Source organism: Ovis canadensis, chromosome 1, assembly GCF_042477335.2.
Source record: "Ovis canadensis isolate MfBH-ARS-UI-01 breed Bighorn chromosome 1, ARS-UI_OviCan_v2, whole genome shotgun sequence".
NCBI classification, from domain to species: Eukaryota; Metazoa; Chordata; class Mammalia; order Artiodactyla; family Bovidae; genus Ovis; species Ovis canadensis.
The window spans coordinates 159,291,369-159,312,323 of NC_091245.1; the positions used below are offsets into that span (position 1 = coordinate 159,291,369).

Below are 20,955 nucleotides of genomic sequence, written 5' to 3' on the forward strand. Positions count from 1 at the left end.
CTATTTTAAATCTTGAAGAAGAGAAAAGTTATTTGATAGTAGATTTCCAGTATCTCAGAAGGAAAAACATGTTAAGCCAAAGTACATGAGTAGTTCTTTCTTGTCATTCAATGTAGACAGATTTCCCACAATTATCCTGGAGATGAATTACTGTCTAAACCATACTGTGCTTCAGTTTGTACCTTGGCAGTCTAAGATGATTTACTGTGCAAAAGAGTGGGAAAAAAAGATATTATATTCTACAGCATTAAGTAAATCCAACTAAATTTAAAAATACAAAAAGTTACCCTTCTTATTTAAAACTGCGACTACTTTGTCCTTTGTATTTAAATAAAACCAGTGAATATTTAGGCTAAATATGTCTTAATCACCACCTGTCTTATCCAAATTTTAAAGTTAAGGGTTTTTTTCCATATTTTAATTGGTATTGATAGCTTTGTTTAACCAGCAGACTGGAAGACCAGATTGCCTTTGAGCAGAACTCCAGATCATGGGTGTATAACATCTGCCTTGTGTTTCAATGCTGAACATTCTATAATATCACTAATTAAATATGACAAATTAACTTTCTAATATCAGCTGACAGCAATTAAGCACTCACACAATGTTACAAGATTTCTGCTTCATGTACCTATCCTACCAAGCCAATGGTGCCCAATAAATGTCAATAATAATTATTTGTTTTATTTATGAGATTCAGTTAATTAGCTGGTACTTATTAAACTTAGCAGATATAAAGAAGTACTTTATAAACCTTAAGTGAAGGAGCCCAAAGAGAAAACATGGATTAAAGATGAAAGAAGAGGAAGATAAATACTTCCAGGTTAACATATTTACAAAAGGCAAATAAAATGGCAAGCTCATATATCATGATCAAGTGAAAAACATTTTTTTAGTTCCATTAGTTATATTTGCATAAAGTATAAGTAACAGTCTGATGCTTTTTAAAAGCTGGTTAAGACAACAACAAAAAGTAAAAAAAAAAAGCACACAAGAGATTGTTGTGCTTGAAATTGCTTAAATCTTGCCAACTTAGCTTGATCAACTAGTTATTATTCATCAATAAAAATGAACATTGCTAAATCAAATATTATTACTAAAATTAGATCTCTTTTAACCTTATAATAATAGCTTCCTTGAGTTTTAACATATCCTAAGCATGTGATTTGTTTCCAAATAATTTATTATTACATTTTTATTTGTTTAGATACACTTAGATATTGTTGTCCCAAATTTTGAAATAGAATTTGTCCAATCCAATATTTTATTCTAGACCAAGATTTAAAAATCTAGATTAAAATATTTGCCAAGTTGTTAATAATTAACTGGCCAGGGAGTGTGTAATTTCCTTGGTTCTGTCTTGTCACAACAAAAATTTGAAGCAACGGACCGGCATTACAGCCCTCAGAGGGGCCAGTGTTGCAGCTCTCAGACAGATCATTGTCACAGCTTTTGGATGGACCAGTGTTACAGCTGTGTGTTACAGCTCAGTTTTATTTAGAAAATAAAAGAAAGTACACCCTTGACACGTGAGGGCATGCCGACCCAAAAGACGTGAAGAGAAGAGAGAGAGAGAGACCTCCGGACCTTTGGCTCCTCTTTTTATATGTCTTTCTCCTCCCCTGGGCCTGCCCTATGTAAACTGGGCTAGCCAGGAGTGCTGTTTGTTCCACCTGAGGCCCTCACTCTGGTCCTCAGACCTTCCTTTGTTCTATTTTCACGGGCTTTTCCCTTCCTTGTCTTTTAGCCACTGCCATCCTGGACTCCTTTGTCCTATTCTAACTACCTAATATAACTAACAGTTGACTCATTGGAAAAGACCTTGATGCTGGGAGGGATTGGGGGCAGGAGGAGAAGGGGATGACAGAGGATGAGATGGCTGGATGGCATCACGGATTCGATGGACGTGAGTCTGAGTGAACTCCGGGAGTTGGTGATGGACAGGGAGGCCTGGCGTGCTGCGATTCATGGGGTCGCAAAGAGTCGGACATGACTGAGAGACTGAACTGAGCTGAACTGACTGAACATAATTAACTTGAGAAATAATTTTAAAAAAACATTCTTCACATCTAGCTTATAGCTAAAACTCAATTTTTCAGTAACTCTCCAGTAAGGGTACAGAATTTTCATATTCTTTATTTAGTTCCTGGTGACAACCACTTACATAAGATATTATTATATCCATTGTCACTTTAGAGTGAACTTTTCGCCTTATACTGAGTACTCAAGGAGAGGAACTGCTAGGTCAAAGGAGAGAAAGATTGTGAACATGTTCTTTCAAAAACTTCTTCTCCAACCTGCTAACATGTTACTCTTTTTTTAAATTTTAACTCAAATATTGAAAAGTACATCATTCCTCATTCATGGTGATTGTACATTGTTTCCTTCCCACACCACCTTTCTTTAGCGAAATTAGAAAACTTCATATTGGACACTATAAGACGTAGACTGAGGTAAAAATAAAAATAATACTTTTTACCCTGTTAGATCATTTCATGATTTCTCTAATCATCCTAAATGTAGAAGTTTCTAGACCCCCACTACAGCTGACAAATATAAACACTGAGTTTATTAGGTGCCAGGCATTTAAAGGATTTCTACTTAATCTTCAAAAACACTTTGTAAGGTTTCACTTCCTTCATTTTGCAGATATTAAAACTGAGTTTCTGAAAGTTGAAACAGTTCTCCTAAGCTCACACTAATAAATTAGTAGGAAAGACAGTCTTTAAGTGATATTCTGTTTAACTCTAGAACTTGTGGGATTTAGTCACAATACCGACTTCAATAAACTGAAGTGTCATTCTCAGGAATAAACATGAGTTCTTACTGCTTTCACAACCGGAATCTTCCTGTATGCCCCCACCTCCCCTTCACTCCCACACATACTCAGCTTCCTTCCTCTTTAGGTTTCAGCGACAAAGGAAGCAGTACAGCATACTGAGTTTGTGCACATCTTTGCTTCCTCGTCTACAGCAGGTGCCTCTAAGCTAGTTTCAGTGTCCATTGAATATACTGCAGGATTTTCGTTGTCGGAATTTTAATTTAACTATTTCCCTAATTGTAGCAGACTGACAAGCAGGTGTCTTATAAAGACAATAGCCTGAATCATTCTAACCATGAAATGTGTAAATTTAATTTAATGTTAGAATTCCTCTCTTCTTTCTAAATATTTTTAAGATTTGGTTAAATTTGCTTTCATTAATGGTTTTAATGAAAATATTCTTAATATTTTTAAAGATTTGGTTAAAGCTGCTTTAGTTATTAGTTTTCAATAACCACTTAGCAAAATAACTGCTTGCATCAGTCTAGAACTGATCAGGGAAATAGAGTCACTCAAAATATTCCTGAAACAAAGGAATTTAATGAAGATATTGGGGTTTACATTAATGTTGGGAAAGCTAAGGGGAAAAGGTCAAGGAAGTCAAATCTTAATTCAATACAATTAAAGAAGCAGACAATGAAGCACCTTAGCCTAAAGCTGCAAAGTAGGTAGTTCTAAAAGTGTTCATTGGTAACTTGTTAGATCTCAAAAATATCAGAAAATTCCCAATGACTATTTCCAAGAGCACACAGAAGCTTCTGTCAGCATATGCACATTCATCTGGATGCAGCCACCTTCAGAGAATCATGAACTCCCCTCTTCTTCGGCCTCCCAAACCTTGCAGGAATTCCTCTTGTTACCAACTCCAAAATCAGACTCCTTAGAGAAGGGGATTCTGGGAAATGTAGTTCCCTATTTCTTTACATTTCAGGGATTGGGAGCTCATAGTGGATACAAGATTGACAACAATCCAGGGCATTTCATTCTTATGAACTCTGCATTGATACACATGACATTGGCTTTGGGATCAGCTGACAGGCAGAGATTGAAAAAAGGGTGAGGAGACTTTTAGTGAAGGCTAAAACAAACTTTTAGTGAAGGCTAGAAAGGAGGTGATGAAACTGTTTTAGAGACTAGAAAGAGGGCAACAAACAAAACAATTTGTAGATGTGTAGTCTCCAGGAAAGATAAAATGTGATTCATGAACTTGTCCATCTGCCCAAGAGGATTTCCAGGCAGAATGTTTAAAGTGGCAATGACAGTTTCTTATCTGTGTATAATATAGTGTAGAAATAAAGAGAAATTAAAGTTTGCAAGCAAAATTAGAAGAAATATGTAAGAGCCAAGGCTTGCAGATAAGAAATCAAAGCTATTTCCTATCACTGACATCTCTGGGTAGCAAATGATTCTCAAAGTAAAAATGGCCTAAGGGTAAAGCAGAGCAAGAATCTGACTATAAAGTCCTTTAATAAGGCTCTGAAAGGTTTAAGAGAGATTTCCATAGTAGCACTAGACAGAAAGACCTCAAGAATCTTAAGTGTCATCCACAACACTCACACTCTGTGCAAGGTACAGAGAAGAATGTCTTGAAAAATTATTATGTGGCATGTTGGGGCTTGTAGTGACTTCTGGGCAGATTCATAGGGAAACACGAAGTTTAATAGTAACTTGGATCAAAGAGAAAAGAGAAATGAAAAGATTTTCTACAGGCAGAAAGCAAGCTGAGAAGTCTATTTAACTGTAAATCCAGCCTGTTTCTCATAGAAAAGAAAGGGCTTTTCCAAGAATAGAGTTAAGGGCTCAGAGAGGAGATTTAAAATCCACAGAGTACAGTGGATTAGGGAATTGAATTAGAGAGCCCAAGTGGGCCCTAATGAAGGTGCATTTCTAACCCTCAGTGTAGAGTACTTTGACTTCTCCAGGTGAATTTCAAATCAGTGGCCACTGCGAGCCACCAGTTTCCTCATCTTTTTGAAAACGAATGTCTGTTGTCATCATCCTGTCCCTGACTTACCATTATATTGGGGATTGGGGAACAGATAACTTCATCTTTTTAGTTCACAGGTCTCTGAATCAAGAGGCACTGTGGCTTCAAGGAGCCTCATCTGCTTCTTGACCTCATGCACACCGTGAGACTGGTGCCATGACTGTGAGTGTGGGGAGACCAGGAAAGAAGGTGAATGTATTTTGAATATGAGAGAAACAGGAGTAATTGGATCCAGCAGACAAACAAAGAAAAGGTCATGTACCGACCAAGAGTCAGACTAGGCCAGACATCTGGAAATTTGCAGGTACATCACCCAAGTGGAATATGGGCAGATTTGAGTTGAAGCAAGATGTGGTGGGGAAGGAGTGAGTATTCATGCCAAGAAGGAAGCTGAGCTGACAAATCTGAGCAGAGTACATCAGGAGCCAAAATTCAAGAGACTTAGAGATCAAGTCCAGCAGGCAGTGATAAAAAAATATAGAACAGAAAATACACATAAATGTGAGTAATGTTTCACTGACTTTAGAAGTGCTGTAAAGCTTTTGTGAAAATCAGATCCACAGGGCTCTGTGTAAGCAAATCTTTACTGGCCTGAAGGAGTTAGAGCAGGTCTTACTATTCCCATATCCTAGCCTTGGAATCACTTCTTACGTTTGAAACTGGACCAATCCATTCTGAAGGAGATCAGCCCTGGGATTTCTTTGGAAGGAATGATGCTAAAGCTGAAACTCCAGCACTTTGGCCACCTCATGTGAAGAGCTGACTCATTGGAAAAGACTCTGATGCTGGGAGGGATTGTGGGCAGGAGAAGGGGACGACAGAGGATGAGATGGCTGGATGGCATCACTGACTCGATGGACGTGAGTCTGAGTGAACTCCGGGAGTTGGTGATGGACAGGGAGGCCTGGTGTGCTGCAGTTCATGGGGTCACAAAGAGTCGGACACGACTGAGCAACTGAACTGAACTGAACTGAACTGAGTCTCAGGCTTTGAAAGTAACTGAAATCTCTCCTTTTCTTTCATCCTTGCACATTACCTGAGCCTGTATTAAACCTACTCTTTAAATTCATTAAGACCCTGATCTGTCTCTGTGCAGAACTGCCCTCTGTGGTCTTGTCTTTTCTGAAACTAGCATTGATCTAGCATTGTCACTAACATCTTCCCTTGGCTTTTGACCAGAGTTTGCATCCCAATTCCTGATCCAAATGCTAAGTCAATTTATTTTTTCTCTGAGATATATAATCCATCATTGCAGAGCACTGTTGGAGGATAACCAAACCTAGGATAATTTTATGCCAATGACCTTATAAAGGTCCTAATTTCAGCTACCATACATTCTTAAGAGTGTTCTGTAATCTTTTTTTAGGCTCTCAACTCTTTTTTTAATTTTTTGCCTTAAATTTTTTTTTAATTATGAAAATATGATGACACATTTACAGGAGACTTGGAAAATTATAGAACAAACTTACATATAGTTTTGCTGTACATTATTTTTTAAGTAGATAAATTAAGATTTTTTACTTGGAGTTTCAATATCAAACTCTCAAAATTAATAGAAGGAATATACAGAGAAGTAGAAGTATATAGTAGACCTGAAAAGCACTATGAACCAATTAGACTATAAACTAGGAGACAATGGAAAATATCCAAGGACATAAGACCGGGTGTAAAAATTTGATGGTCTAAAGTTATTGAAATCATACAGAGTCTGTGTTCTTACATCTGTGGATTTATGTTAGAAATCAATATCAAAAGATATTTGAAGATAACCCACATATTTTCAACTCGAATGTGACATTTACTGAGAGATCTTTGACTTAGAAATTGAAAGCCTCAAGAAAGAAGAGTACTCTGTAATCTTGATTATGCCTCCTCCCTAGAGCAGGTGCTCCACTCTCATCAAGCCCTATCACCCTACCTGTGCATCTCACTCTGCCAAAGCAGATCTTCTCCTGTCACTTACCTTCTTAAACATTTTAAAATATTCTGATTGCATATAAAATAAAATCCAATGTCCTTATCATATCTTGCAAGCCCTTTTATTGTCTTCCTCAGTTAACTGTCATCTCTAACGTCCAGCCTTGGTTCTAACATACCCTTGCAGTACCCACATTCAACTAATTCACATGTCTGAATACATCCTGCATTTATTTTGCTCATACTTTTCCCTCAGCCTGGGGAGATTCCCACTGTTTCACCATGGTATGACTAGTTCCTCCTCACCAGTATTTTTAGGACACTTTATACATATCTCTATAATGCTCTCATCACAGTAATCCAAGTCTATGCCCCAACCACTAATGCCTAAGAAGCTGAAGTTGAAGAGTTCTATGAAGACCTACAAGACCTTCTAGAACTAACACCAAAAAAAAAAAAAAGAAGAAGAAGAAGAAGTCCTTTTCATCATAGGGGATTGGAATGCAAAAGTCAGAAGTCAAGAGATACCTGGAGTAACAGGCAAGTTTGGCCTTGGAGTACAAAATGATGCAGGGCAAAGGCTATCAGAGTTTTGCCAAGAGAACACACTGGTCATAGAAAGCACCCTCTTCCAACAACACAAGAAATGGCTCTACACATTGACATCACCAGATGGTCAATACTGAAATCAGATTGATTATATTCTTTGCAGCCAAAGATGGAGAAACTCTATACAGTCAGCAAAAACAAGACTGGGAGCTGACTGTGGCTCACATCATGAACTGCTCATTAAAAAATTCAGACTGAAATTGAAGAAAGTAGGGAAAACCACTAGACCATTCAGGTATGACCTAAATCAAACCCCTTATGATTATACAGTGGAAGTGACAAATAGATTCAAGGGATTAGATCTAATAGACAAGGGGCCTGAAGAACTATGGACAAAGGTTTGTTTGTATAGGAGGCATTGACCAAAACCATCCCCAAGAAAACAAAATTCAGAGGCCAAATGGTTGTCTGAGGAGGCCTTGCAGATAGCTGAGAAAAGAAGAGAAGTAAGTGAAAGGCAAGGGAGAAAAGGAAAGATATACCCATCTAAATACAGAGTTCCAGATAATAACAAGGAGAGATAAGAAAGCCTTCCTCAGTGATCAATGCAAAGAAATAGAGGAAAGCAATAGAATGGGAGAAAATTAGAGATAGCAAGGGAGCATTTCATGCAAAGATGGGCACAATAAAGGACAGACATGTTATGGACTTAACAGAAGCAGAAGATATTAGGAAGAGGTGGCAAGAATACACAGAGGAACTATACAAAAAAGATCTTCATGACTCAGATAACCATGATGGTGTGATCCCTCAACCTAGAGCCAGACATCCTGGAATGCAAAGTTAAGTGGGCCTTAGGAGGCATCACTACAGACAAAGTTAGTGGAGGTGTTGGAATTCCAGCTGAGCTATTTCAAATCCTAAAAGATGATGCTGTGGAAGTGCTGCACTCAATATGCCAGCAAAATTGGTAAACTGCAGTGGTCACAGGACTGGCAGCCATTTAGCATAGTCTCTACAGAAGTAAATACTCAGAAAATATAAATATTACTGTTATTCTAATTGGAGCAGCTAATTTGTAGGTTCTTTTGCGGTTTTGATAGAATTAAATTTTGCTTTCTTGCCTCTATACAATCTTATTAATAAAATTATTTGTGTGTAGTCCCACCATTTGTTAACAATATAAAGTAAATTAAGCAACACCCTAATGAGCTTATAGTTTAACCTGAATGAGAACAGTACGGTTGGATATCAGGATCAAGCAGACCTGAATATAAATCAACGTTAGATTTAAACACTATGTGTTACCAGAGAAGCAGCCATGAAATTAAAAGACTCTTACTCCTTGGAAGAAAAGTTATGACCAACCTAGATAGCATATTCAAAAGCAGAGACATTACTTTGCCAACAAAAGTCCGTCTAGTCAAGGCTATGGTTTTTCAAGTAGTCATGTATGGATGTAAGTGTTGGACTATAAAGAAAGCTGAGCACAGAAGAACTGATGGTTTTGAACTGTGGTGTTGGAGAAGACTTTTGAGTGTCTGTTGGGCTGCAAGGAGTTCCAACCAGTCCATTCTGAAGGAGATCCATCCTGGGTGTTCATTGGAAGGACTGACGTTGAAGCTGAAATTCCAATACTTTGGCCATCTGATATGAAGAGCTGACTTATTTGAAAAGACCCTGATGCTGGGAAGGATTGGGGGCAGGAGAAGGGGACAACAGAGGATGAGATGGCTGGATGGCATCACCGACTCAATGGATATGGGTTTGGGTGAACTCCAGGTGTTGGTGATGGACAGGGATGCCTGGCATGCTGTGGTTCATGGGGTCGCAAAGAGTCAGACACGACTGAGGGACTGAACTGAACTGAACTGAAAAAGAAAAGTAAAATGTATCATATGGCTGAATCAATACATCAGCAGATCTTCATTCAGAGTAAAGCCTGGGGAAGTTTTCCTTTGTTATTATGAAGAAGGCTACACATAAATGGTGAGACTACAGGCTCCACTTATAATCCTATTTCCCAATGAACACATTCAAAATACAGAATATAATTTGAGAATAAATGTGTGATATAGTCTCTGTGCAGTAACCCAGAGGTGGTTCCTAGTAGCACAAGGATTCACAGCGGGAACTTAAAATGTTAAGGGAGGAATAAGAAATAATCTGATCAAATGTTGTAACTTAATTAATGAAGGTAGATGGTTTCAGTTCAGTTCAGTTCAGTTCAGTCGCTCAGTTGTGTCCAACTCTTTGCGACCCCATGAATCGCAGCACACCAGGCCTCCCTGTCCATCACCAACTCCCGGAGTTCACTCAAACTCACGTCCATCAAGTCGGTGATGCCATCCAGCCATCTCATCCTCTGTCGCCTCCTTCTCCTCCTGTCCCCAATCCCTCCCAGCATCAGAGTCTTTTCCAATGAGTCAACTCTTCGCATGAGGTGGCCAAAGTACTGGAGTTTCAGCTTCAGCATCATTCCCTCCAAAGAAATCCCAGGTGGTTTACTGAAATTCTAATTGTAAGTGGCAAAGAAAATAAGACAAAAAGAAACCCAATTGTGACTGACTGCATTTGTTTTCCTCTTTTCTGTATTTTCTACAAAAACAATTATCATAAGATTAATTAACTTTCTAAATTTAATAATGGAAAATATGCTTATTTAATCAGTAGAATTTATGTGACATATTTTAGCATTAAAATGTCTTTAGCATTAAGTACCATTTTATTGAGCCTATTTAAATGCTACTGTGTGATGCTTAGAGAAATCAGGTGAATTATCAAATAATTCACCTTCTAATTTGAAGCTTGTCCATTCTCCTACAGAATTAATTTTTATTATGAAAACACACATAACTATTTCCAAACAGTTTTTCTTTTTAATACTCTATTCAAAATGTAATTTCAGGATTATCTCCTGAAGAGGCTCTTTTGCCAAAACTGTTTATCAGGAGAATTAAGGTGAAAAGTTATTTTTACCTATAATGTGGAAAAATGACAGCACTTTTAAATCAATTCTCATAACACTAAATAACACTTTTGCAAAGGAATTAATCAATTAAGAAAATATTTAGGTTTTTATTGACTATACAGTGCAGATTTTATGATGAAAGAATGGGGAGATTGGAAAAAGTGTAAAAATTAATTAACCTACCATGTTTTTTTTTAAAAAATTATTATTAGTTTTGGCTGCACCACACAGCATGTGGGAATTTAGTTCCCTGACCAAGGATAAAACTGGCACCTCTTGCATTAAAAACATAGTTTTAACAACTGGACCGCCAGGGAGTCCCCTAATCTACCATGTTTTTAATGTCTAGTTGGGCTTGGAGTAAGCAATTCACTCGTGACCACTGACCCCTTAAAGATGTTTTCAGGGAAAAAACTAAAGACTGTGAGGTCCACTGATAATTGAAAGCACACATCGAGGATTTTCTGGGACATCCTGATGGTGTAGATTAGCACATCATTACTTATCGGGTCCTGTAGTGCAAAACTGATATAGGACATATGATTATATGGTGTAACTCTCATAAGAGGGTGAAAAGAGTAGGAATGATGTCAGAGAAGGGGAGTTAACAGGTCTAGGGCTGAGGGTCCAAGAGCTGCAGGAAGTCAGGATTCAAAATAGTTAAAAGAAAAGCTAGAGAAAGATCATTTATTTGAGAAACTCTAAGAAATAAATTAAGAATGTAAGAAAGATGCTAAGATAGTTATACAGCAGAAATGTCAGAGCTGCTCTCAGCAGAAAGGAACTCATAGAGGTGAAAGGATCAGATAAAGCACTGAGGAACAAGTGTGTGAATTATCCCCCAGAACCCTGACTCCTTGGACTAATAGCATCTGCATCCTGTGAGATCTTGTTAAGGCAGGTTTCAGGGGCCTGCCCCAGACTTCAGTTCAGTTCAGTTACTCAGTCATGTCCAACTCTTTGCAATCCCATGGACTGCAGCACACCACGCTTCCCTGTCTGTCACCAACTGCTGGAGCTTGCTCAAACTTAAGTCTATTTAGTCCGTGATGCCATCAAACAATTTCATCCTCTTGTCCCCTTCTCCTCCTGCCTTCAATCTTTCCCAGCATCAGGGTCTTTTCTAATTAGTCGGTTCTTCGCATCAGGTGGCCAAAGTATTGGAATTTCAGCTTCAACATCAGTCCTTCCAATGCATATTCAGGACTGATTTCCTTTAAGATGTACTGGTTGTATCTCCTTCCAGGCCAAGGGACTCTCAAGAACCTTCTCCAACACTGCAGTTCAAAACCATCAATTCTTCTGCACTCAGCTTTCTTTATAGTCCAACTCTCACATCCACACATGACTACTGGAAAACCATAACCTTGACTAGATGGAACTTGTTGGCAAAGTAATGTCTCTGCTTTTTAATGTGTTGGTCATAGCTTTTCTTCGAAGGAGCAGGCGTCTTTAAATTTCATGGCTGCAGTCACCAGACTTACTGAGTCTCAAACTCAGAGGGAAGGACCCAATAACTCCTATCTGAAAAGCCCTCAGGATGACTCTGAGGCAAACTAAATTCCAGAACCACTGGTTTAGCATTTCTAAGGAGGTTGTAGCCTCCCGTTTTTATCTGGAGTTGTCTTAGTTGCCCTTTAGAAATGGTTAAGTGTTGATATAAGTAATTTAGATATGCATACAACTCTTTTTCAGTTACCTACTGACAACTATTAATATTTATTTTATGAGCAGTAGGTATTCAGATTTCTTCTGCCATTCAATTTGCTTGGGAGCAAGCCACCAGCACCTACCTTCAATGAATATGAGAAAAGGGAAATTAAATTTAGTACTGGTAACTCAAACACAAGTAGGAAATTAAAATATGATGCACTCCAAGTTTGTATAGTATGTATATATACATACACACACTCCATAAAAGCATTTGATGTAAAAATATCAAGTATTTTGATTGTTCTATCAGTTCCAATAAGTGAAACATAACCATTTTAAAGTAAAAAGAAGGAAGATAGAGGTACAATAATAGTTATAACTACAAGAATAAAGTTTCAGGTTTCCATCTTTTCTTTGTCTTTTCCAAAGATGTGGTTTGTTACTAAAGAATTGTTAAAGAAAGAGAGAAGGGCTGATGCAAAAAAAAAAAAAAAGAGATTAATCTTATTTCATTACACTCTAATTGTTCTTATTTGACTTGCAATTACATAACAGCTTGGAGAAGGCAATGGCAACCCACTCCAGGAAAGCCTGGTAGGCTGCATGCAGTCCATGGGGTCGCTGGGAGTCGGACATGACTGAGCCACTTCACTTTTCACTTTCATGCATTGGAGAAGGAAATGGCAACCCACTCCTGGAGAATCCCAGGGACTGCGGAGCCTTGGGGGCTGCCGTCTATGGAGTCGCACAGAGTCGGACACGACTGACGCGACTTAGCAGCAGCAGCAACAGCATGAACTGAAATAAAAATTATAAGCTGAGTTTGGAGGGTTCCTTTTCAAAAATAAGGTTATAAGTAAGGTCTTGTAAAGAATAATTTCCATTTCAGAGTGCGTGCCATTATGAGTTTTTCTTATTGGCAAGTTCACCTTGTTCAGTGTTTTCTTTAAGGTCATATATGTCCTTGTAATAATGGGCAGTGTTGTGTGGTTATTTGGTTCCAACCAGTTTTATTTTGTCCCTTTAAATCAAATTAACTGCTTATATCCACAAAGTCTACTAAACACTGGGACATTTTCCTAATTTCATAAAATGATCATGGAATGCCAGAAATACACTAAAAATATTTTATTCTTGCTTATTTTACTTTTTTATAACCTTTATATCCTGACATAAAATACACTGAAACTTCCTTTACTCTCCACAAGCCCAATGATAATGTTCTCAACATAACTTTGAGCTAAGTACAAAGTTGCTTATGATTTTGAATACTGCTTTTAAAATGATATTTTCTTGTATTACATTATATAGTACACAAATATATACTAATGAAATGTGCTTTTAAAGTTTCTCTGTAGACAGAGAAAACATAGCTAATATTAATAAAGATTTTTTTACATTTTTTAATTGAAGGATAATTGCTTTACAGAATTTTGTTGTTTTTTGTCAAACCTCAACATGAATCAGCCATAAGTATACACATATCCCCTCTGTTTTGAACCTCCCTCCCATCTCCCTCCCGGTCTCACCCCTCTAGGTTGACACACCCATACAACAAATTCTCATTGGCTATCTATTTTACATATGGTAATGTAATTTTCCATGTTACTCTTTCTATACATCTCACCCTCTCCTCCCCTAAGATTAATAAAGATTTTAAACACAATTTTATAATAGAGATTTTACTAATAGATTAATTGACTCATAAAAATTGTTTTATTTGAGCCCTATTCTAAGAAACATTTTTAAAGTTATTGTTTGTTACTGTTGCCTTTGGATTTCCTAAATTAAATGAAAAGAAAAAGAAAATTGCAAGCTCAACTCCATTTTTTAAATCGATAGAGTATTCTGAGAAAGTGTACATGTATATTTAAAAACAAACAAGCAGTATTCAGCAAGGAAGAGAAAAATCTTTGAAACCTCTGAACTGAACTGTTTTCCCCTCTTCTGTTACAGGTATCAACAGCTTTATTAATCTTATAAAACAACAAAAAATGGATTTCTTGAATTCATCTGATCAAAACTTGACCTCAGAAGAACTGTTAAACAGAATGCCATCCAAAATTCTGGTGTCCTTCATTCTCTCTGGACTGGCACTGATGACAACCACCATTAACTCACTTGTGATTGCTGCAATTATTGTTACCCGAAAGCTGCACCACCCAGCCAACTACCTAATTTGCTCCCTTGCAGTCACAGATTTCCTTGTAGCCGTTCTGGTGATGCCTTTCAGCATTGTGTATATTGTGAGAGAGAGCTGGATTATGGGACAAGTGGTCTGTGACATCTGGCTGAGCGTTGACATTACATGCTGTACATGTTCCATCTTGCATCTCTCTGCTATAGCTTTGGATCGGTACCGGGCAATCACTGATGCTGTTGAGTATGCCAGGAAAAGGACTCCCAAGCATGCTGGCATTATGATCACCATAGTTTGGATTATATCTATTTTTATCTCTATGCCTCCTCTATTCTGGAGGCACCAAGGAACTAGCCAAGAGGATGAGTGCATCATCAAACACGACCACATCGTTTCCACGATTTACTCAACATTTGGAGCTTTCTACATTCCATTAACACTGATTTTGATCCTCTATTACAAAATATATAAGGCAGCAAAGACGTTATATCACAAGAGGCAAGCAAGTAGGATTGCCAAGGAGGAAATGAATGGCCAAGTCCTTTTGGAGAGTGGTGAAAAAAGCTCTAGACTGGTCTCCACACCGTACATGATAGCAAAGTCTTTATCTGATCCATCAACGGACTTTGATAAAATTCATAGCACAGTGAAAAGTCCCAGGTCTGAATTCAAGCATGAGAGATCTTGGAGAAGGCAAAAGATCTCAGGCACAAGAGAACGCAAAGCAGCCACTACCCTGGGATTAATTTTGGGTGCATTTGTAATATGTTGGCTTCCTTTCTTTGTAAAAGAATTGGTTGTTAATGTCTGTGAAAAGTGTAAGATTTCTGAAGAAATGTCAAATTTTTTGACATGGCTTGGATATCTCAATTCCCTTATAAACCCACTGATTTATACAATCTTTAATGAAGACTTCAAGAAAGCATTCCAAAAACTTGTGCGATGTCGATGTTAGTTCAAAGAAGTTTTTTATGAAAAGGTTGGGATTCTATTGAGGTGAAGTAACTAAATGAATGTTAAATAAAACATTTAAAATTTTAGAAGGAATTAAAGCTGCTAAGATGATATTAATATATATTTTAATAGCAACATGCATATACAATGTACTTATTTAAAGACATTTTTGACCATCATTCTAGAGTATGTGAAATTAGAAAATAATTTTTGTTTGTAAACAATATTTTGCCTATGCAAAGTCCCTAAGAAGCTAACTGGAAAAATATATATTATTAATAACTGATTTTTCAGGTTTATGTCTTATAACAATTATAGAAGAATTTTCTATTAACAACATACTTCCATCCATAATTTCTATATAATCCTATTGCTTTATTATATGATCTTATTTTTTTATAGGAAAGATTAAATTCACCACAAAGCACACATTTCTCCTACCGAGCCCTTGTCCCCTCTCCATCTTACCCTGGGCAAAAGAGGTAGGGGAGAGCTAAAAAAGACTTAGTGTGACAGGAGAAGATGTGAAAGTCAGAGGGTGATACTGTCTTTGTATTTAGATAGTAAAGAGTAATCAAAAAATGAGTTAGGTACTGCAGAATAATTCTGGATATTGAACTGTGAATATTTAACATATTCTGTTTAATATGAACTCCTAGAAGAATATTTTCTTAATCATACATTATCAACATTTGAAATCAAAGCCTTACCTTTAGTAGAAATAACTCAGGGAGGGTCAAGGGGGAGATGTTCTAAGTTTGTCATGTTTAGGAATCAGACTGAAGGCACTTAGTAACCCTACGTTACTTGTCATAGATATTATATGCCTGTCTTTTTTAAAATATGACATATTTCATTTCTGTCTATGTTAATAAGCTCAGCTGCCAACTAAAACGTCTATGCTACTTTGCACTTTAGCAGATATTTCCTTTTTGTTAGAGAGAATGTGATAGAAATTCTTAGAACTTTCCACTGACTTCAAAAAAATCTCTATAGTTTTCCAGTTGATAGAAATGAACAAGCAAAGATTCACATTATATTAATTATATATTAAATGTATACATCTCCTAATTAGTCCACTTCACAAGTTCAGTGAGCCGAAACAATTTCATAAGTTTATCTACCATATTTATACAGGGATTTGAAAACAAAAGAACCATGCTTCTGAGAAGATTTCATTTCATTTGAACAAGCAAGGTTATATGCTACCTTTTAATCTACCATCAAGCAAAATAATTTGAAAACAATAATACATTCCCTTTTGTTCTAAGATGCACCTTTATGTATATTGTTAATATTCTTTCCCAGTCATGTGATTCAAAGTACCTAATTTTTTTGTGTATCAATGACATGTTCCTCTCAATCTAAGTATTTACAGAATTTTAATTTTGTATAAGGCATTGAGATGTACTATATAGAAAATACAAGAAATAATACACCATTTCTTGCTTTAAAATGTTTACAATCTAAAAAGTGAGAAAAGAAAAAACAAAGATTGGCATGGAAGTTGTTTATATTCTTATGATAATTCAAAGGAAAAACTGCATCTGGTTGAGAAAAATCAAGAAAGTTTTATAAAGAATTTATCCAAAATGAATATCAAAGAAACCACATTGAGCACAAGATATGGAAGAGCATACTTCAAGTGGTGGCAAGATAAAGATTTCAGACTGCATCCTGGAAGTATTTAGTGGGACATGCTCATAAAATAACAATGAGTTTGGCAGCTATTTAGAATGCAGAAGAAGAGATTAAAAGAGAAATTGGTCATTATTGTGACTGATTTTGAATGTTAGAAAAAGAAATCTACAGCCAGTTTGGTTGCTGTCTGTCAGTGAGTGGTCATGGATGCTTTTTAGCAGAAATATTACAAGTTTAAGGCAATTTAAAAAAATCTGAATGATTTAAGCAGAGATAGTACATAATAACTTTTTGTTAGAAAGCAATCATTAATGTGAACAAGAGGTGATAACGTCCTGAACTTGATTCCGACATTGGGGAACATAAAGGAAGAAACAGAAGAGAGATATGGAGGCAGAATATGTTAACAACAAATATGGACAGACAGACAGACAAGAGTCACTGAGATAACTTGTTCTCAACAGAAATGAGGAACTCATGAGAAGGGGCCTATTAGTGCAGTGATGACTTCTCTTTTGGGTACAACCAGCACACAAGGACTCTTGCCTGGAAAATCCCAAGGGCGGAGGAGCCTGGTAGGCTGCAGTCTATGGGGTTGTGAAGAGTCAGACACGACTGAGCGACTCCACTTTCACTTTTCACTTTCATGCATTGGAGAAGGAAATGGCAACCCACTCCAGTGTTCTTGCCTGGAGAATCCCAGGGACAGTGGAGACTGGTGGCCTGCCATCTATGGGGTCACACAGAGTCAGACACGACTGAAGCGACTTAGCAGCAGCAAGCACACAGAGATGTGTGAAAGCCTACAGGTGCCTTCTGAGCAGTCTGGCCCAGGCAAAACTGATGAGATTTATCTAAAGCTCTTGGTGCCTCTTTTATCCTCTTCTCTTTATTTCCCAGTGTGTTGTGTTGACAGTCAAAGCCTGCTTGAGACCCTGTCATCCCCTGGTTATTTCTTTTTCTCCTTCTCACCAAACTTTGATTCTAATTATTTATTTATTCAAAGACCTTGCTAAAGCTAAAATAATCTGTTAATTTCTTTACATCCACCTCAGAAATTTATATATTAGAGAATTCTGCCATAAGGGTGGTATCATCTGCATATCTGAGGTTATTGATATTTCTCCCAGCAATCTTGATTCCAGCTTGTGCTTCTTCCAGCCCAGCGTTTCTCATGATGTCTCTGCATATAAGTTAAATAAGCAGGGTGACAATGTACAGCCTTGACGTACTCCTTTTCCTATTTGGAACCAGTCTGTTGTTCCATGTCCAGTTCCAACTGTTGCTTCTGACCAGCATACAGGTTTCTCAAGAGGCAGGTCAGGTGGTCTGGTATTCCCATCTCTTTCAGAATTTTCCAGTTTATTGTGACCCACACAGTCAAAAGCTTTGGCCTTGTCAATACAGCAGAAATAGATGGTTTTCTGGAACTCTCTTGCTTTTTCGATGATCCAGCGGATGCTGGCAATTTGATCTATGGTTCCTCTGCCTTTTCTAAAACCTGCTTGAACATCTGGAATTTCACAGTTCACGTATTGCTGAAGGCTGGCTTGGAGAATTTTGAGCATTACGTTACTAGCATATGAGATGAGTGCAATTGTGTGGTAGTTTGATCATTCTTTGGCATTGCCTTTCCTTCAGATTGGAATGAAAACTGACCTTTTCCAGTCCTGTGGCCACTGCTGAGTTTTCCAAATTTGCTGGCATATTGAGTGCAGCACTTTTACAGCATCATCTTTCAGGATTTGAAACAGCTCAACTGGAATTCCATCACCTCCACTAGCTTTGTTCATAGTGATGCTTTCTAAGGCCCACTTGACTTCACATTCTAGGATGTCTGGCTCTAGGTGAGTGATCACACCATCGTGATTATATTGGTCGTGAAGATCTTTTTTGTACAGTTCTTCTGTATATTCTTGCCACCTCTTCTTAATATTTTCTTCTTCTGTTAAGTCCAGACCATTTCTGTCCTTTATTGAGCCCATCTTTGCATGAAATATTCCCTTGATATCTCTGATTTTCTTGAAGAGATCTCTAGTCTTTCCCATTGTATTTTCTCTATATCTTTGCATTGATCGCTGAAGAAGGCTTTCTTTTCTCTCCTTCCTATTCTTTGGAACTCTGCATTCAGATGCTTATATCTTTACTTTTCTCCTTTGCTTTTCGCTTCGCTTCTTTTCACAGCTATTTGTAAGGCCTCCCCAGACAGCCATTTTGCTTTTTTGCGTTTCTTTTCCATGGGGATGGTCTTGATCCGTGTCTCCTGTACAATGTCACGAACCTCCATCCATAGTTCATCAGGCACTCTATCTATCAGATCTAGTCCCTTAAATCTATTTCTCACTTCCACTGTATAATCATAAGGGATTTGATTTAGGTCATACCTAATAGTATAGTGATTTTCCCTACTTTCTTCAATTTAAGTCCGAATTTGATGAAAGTGAAAGAGGAGAGTGAAAAGGTTGGCTTAAAGCTCAACATTTAGAAAACTAAGATCATGGCATCTGGTCCCATCACTTCATGGGAAATGGATGGGGAAACAGTATCAGACTTTATTTTTTTGGACTCCAAAATCACTGCAGATGGTGATTGCAGCCATGAAATTAAAAGACACTTACTCCTTGGAAGGAAAGTTATGACCCACCTAGATAGCATATTCAAAAGCAGAGACATTACTTTGCCAACAAATGTTCTTCTAGTCAAGGCCATGGTTTTTCCAGTGGTTGTGTATGGATGTGAGAGTTGGACTGTGAAGAAAGCTGAGTGCTGAAGAATGGATGCTTTTGAATTGTGGTGTTGGAGAAGACTCTTGAGAGTCCCTTGGACTGCAAGGAAATCCAACCAGTCCATTCTAAAGGAGATCAGTCCTGGGTGTTCTTTGGAAGGACTGATGCTAAAGCTGAAACTCCAATACTTTGGCCACCTCATGCAAAGAGTTGACTCATTGGAAAAGACCCTGGTGCTAGGAGGGATTGGGGGCTGGAGGAGAAGGGGACAACAGAGGATGAGATGGCTGGATGGCATCACTGACTCAATTGACATGAGTTTGTGTGAACTCCGGGAGTTGGTGATGGACAGGGAGGCCTGGTTGCTGCAGTTCATGGGGTTGCAAAGAGTCGACATGACTGAGCAACTGAACTGAACTGAATTAGGGAATTCTAAGAGATAAAGCCCATCCACCCAAAGGACAAATTTTCAAGCAGGGTGAGGCTCACCCATATTCACGTACTACCTTCTCTGAGTTGGACTAAAGCTCAAATCTAGGAAAATAGTATTAGAAATAACAGGGAATTAGAAGTTTATTTCTATGTGTTTGAAATATTTTTTTTATTCCAAGGGGATCACAACACGTTACAGTAATTATTATTCCATCTACGTGTTTCCCCCACATGAAGATGTAGATCATACCATTCCTCATAAACGAATATGAGTGATTTCTCTTTAATGTCTGTAAACAGTAGGTATGTAGGGGCTAATAATCTGTAATTTGCCCTTTAAAAAATTGTATGAAGAACAGATTGCATATAACATAATATGCTTCTCTGAATACCTAGGATTTATTCTCTCAATGAAAATTTTCCAAAGTACTAAAAGCTAATGATTTCTCCTGAAGAAAATTAAGTTTCACACCCATAACAAATGTAATGATATAATAATGCATATATTTAACTATAAGGTAGAAGAAATAGTATCAACCCAGGGATTGAACCACATCTTTTATGTTTCCTGCCTTGACAGGTGGGTTCTTTACCACTAGTGCACCTAGGAAGCCCAATAAATATCACAGAAAATGGTTAAATATGATCTAATGAAGGTTAAGTTCCTGCTACAATTTTAAATATATCAGCACCAGAAAAGTAAGAGGAAGATTTTTGTTCTAATATTTCTAAATATTTAATATTTCCAGATATCTAATATCTTCTAAATATTTGCAAATGAAAGATGTGTAAATGGCAAGGTCAAAACACCAAAGAAAGATAGGAAGCCAAGCTACAGAGTACTAAATCAACCAAAACATTTGGCATCAGTTCAGTTCTGTTCAGTCGTTAGTCGTGTCCGACTCTTTGCGACCCCATGAATCGCAGCACGCCAGGCCTCCTTGTCCATCACCAACTCCCGGAGTTCACCCAGATTCATGTCCATTGAGTCAGTGATGCATAGCCATGTACAAATCATGTTTGAAAATTCACTTCTGTTTATGAAACATGGTCTGTTTTAGAGGGTTGGTATGAGAATATGTGTCCCTCCTCCTTAATTGTTTTTTTGTTTCACAATAGATGCCCCCACCCCCCACCACCACTCAGAGTCAAATCCATAGCATA

At 37.6% G+C, this 20,955-nt stretch overlaps 1 protein-coding gene across 3 annotated transcripts in view; it reads left to right on the top strand.

The window, feature by feature from the left end:
- Positions 1-15,082, top strand: part of HTR1F (5-hydroxytryptamine receptor 1F) — a 127,234-nt gene extending 112,152 nt beyond the window's left edge. The window contains exons 1-2 of one of the 3 annotated variants that reach the window (XM_069572608.1): positions 4,837-5,112; positions 13,855-15,082. In XM_069572608.1, the coding sequence (XP_069428709.1) occupies positions 13,893-14,993 (1,101 nt within the window). In that variant the 5' untranslated portion in view covers positions 4,837-5,112; positions 13,855-13,892 and the 3' untranslated portion in view covers positions 14,994-15,082. Of the gene's footprint in view, positions 1-4,836; positions 5,113-13,854 lie in introns of those variants that run through there. The other 2 variants (XM_069572617.1, XM_069572624.1) reach the window with 2 other exon arrangements.
- The last annotated feature ends 5,873 nt before the right edge of the window (positions 15,083-20,955 follow it).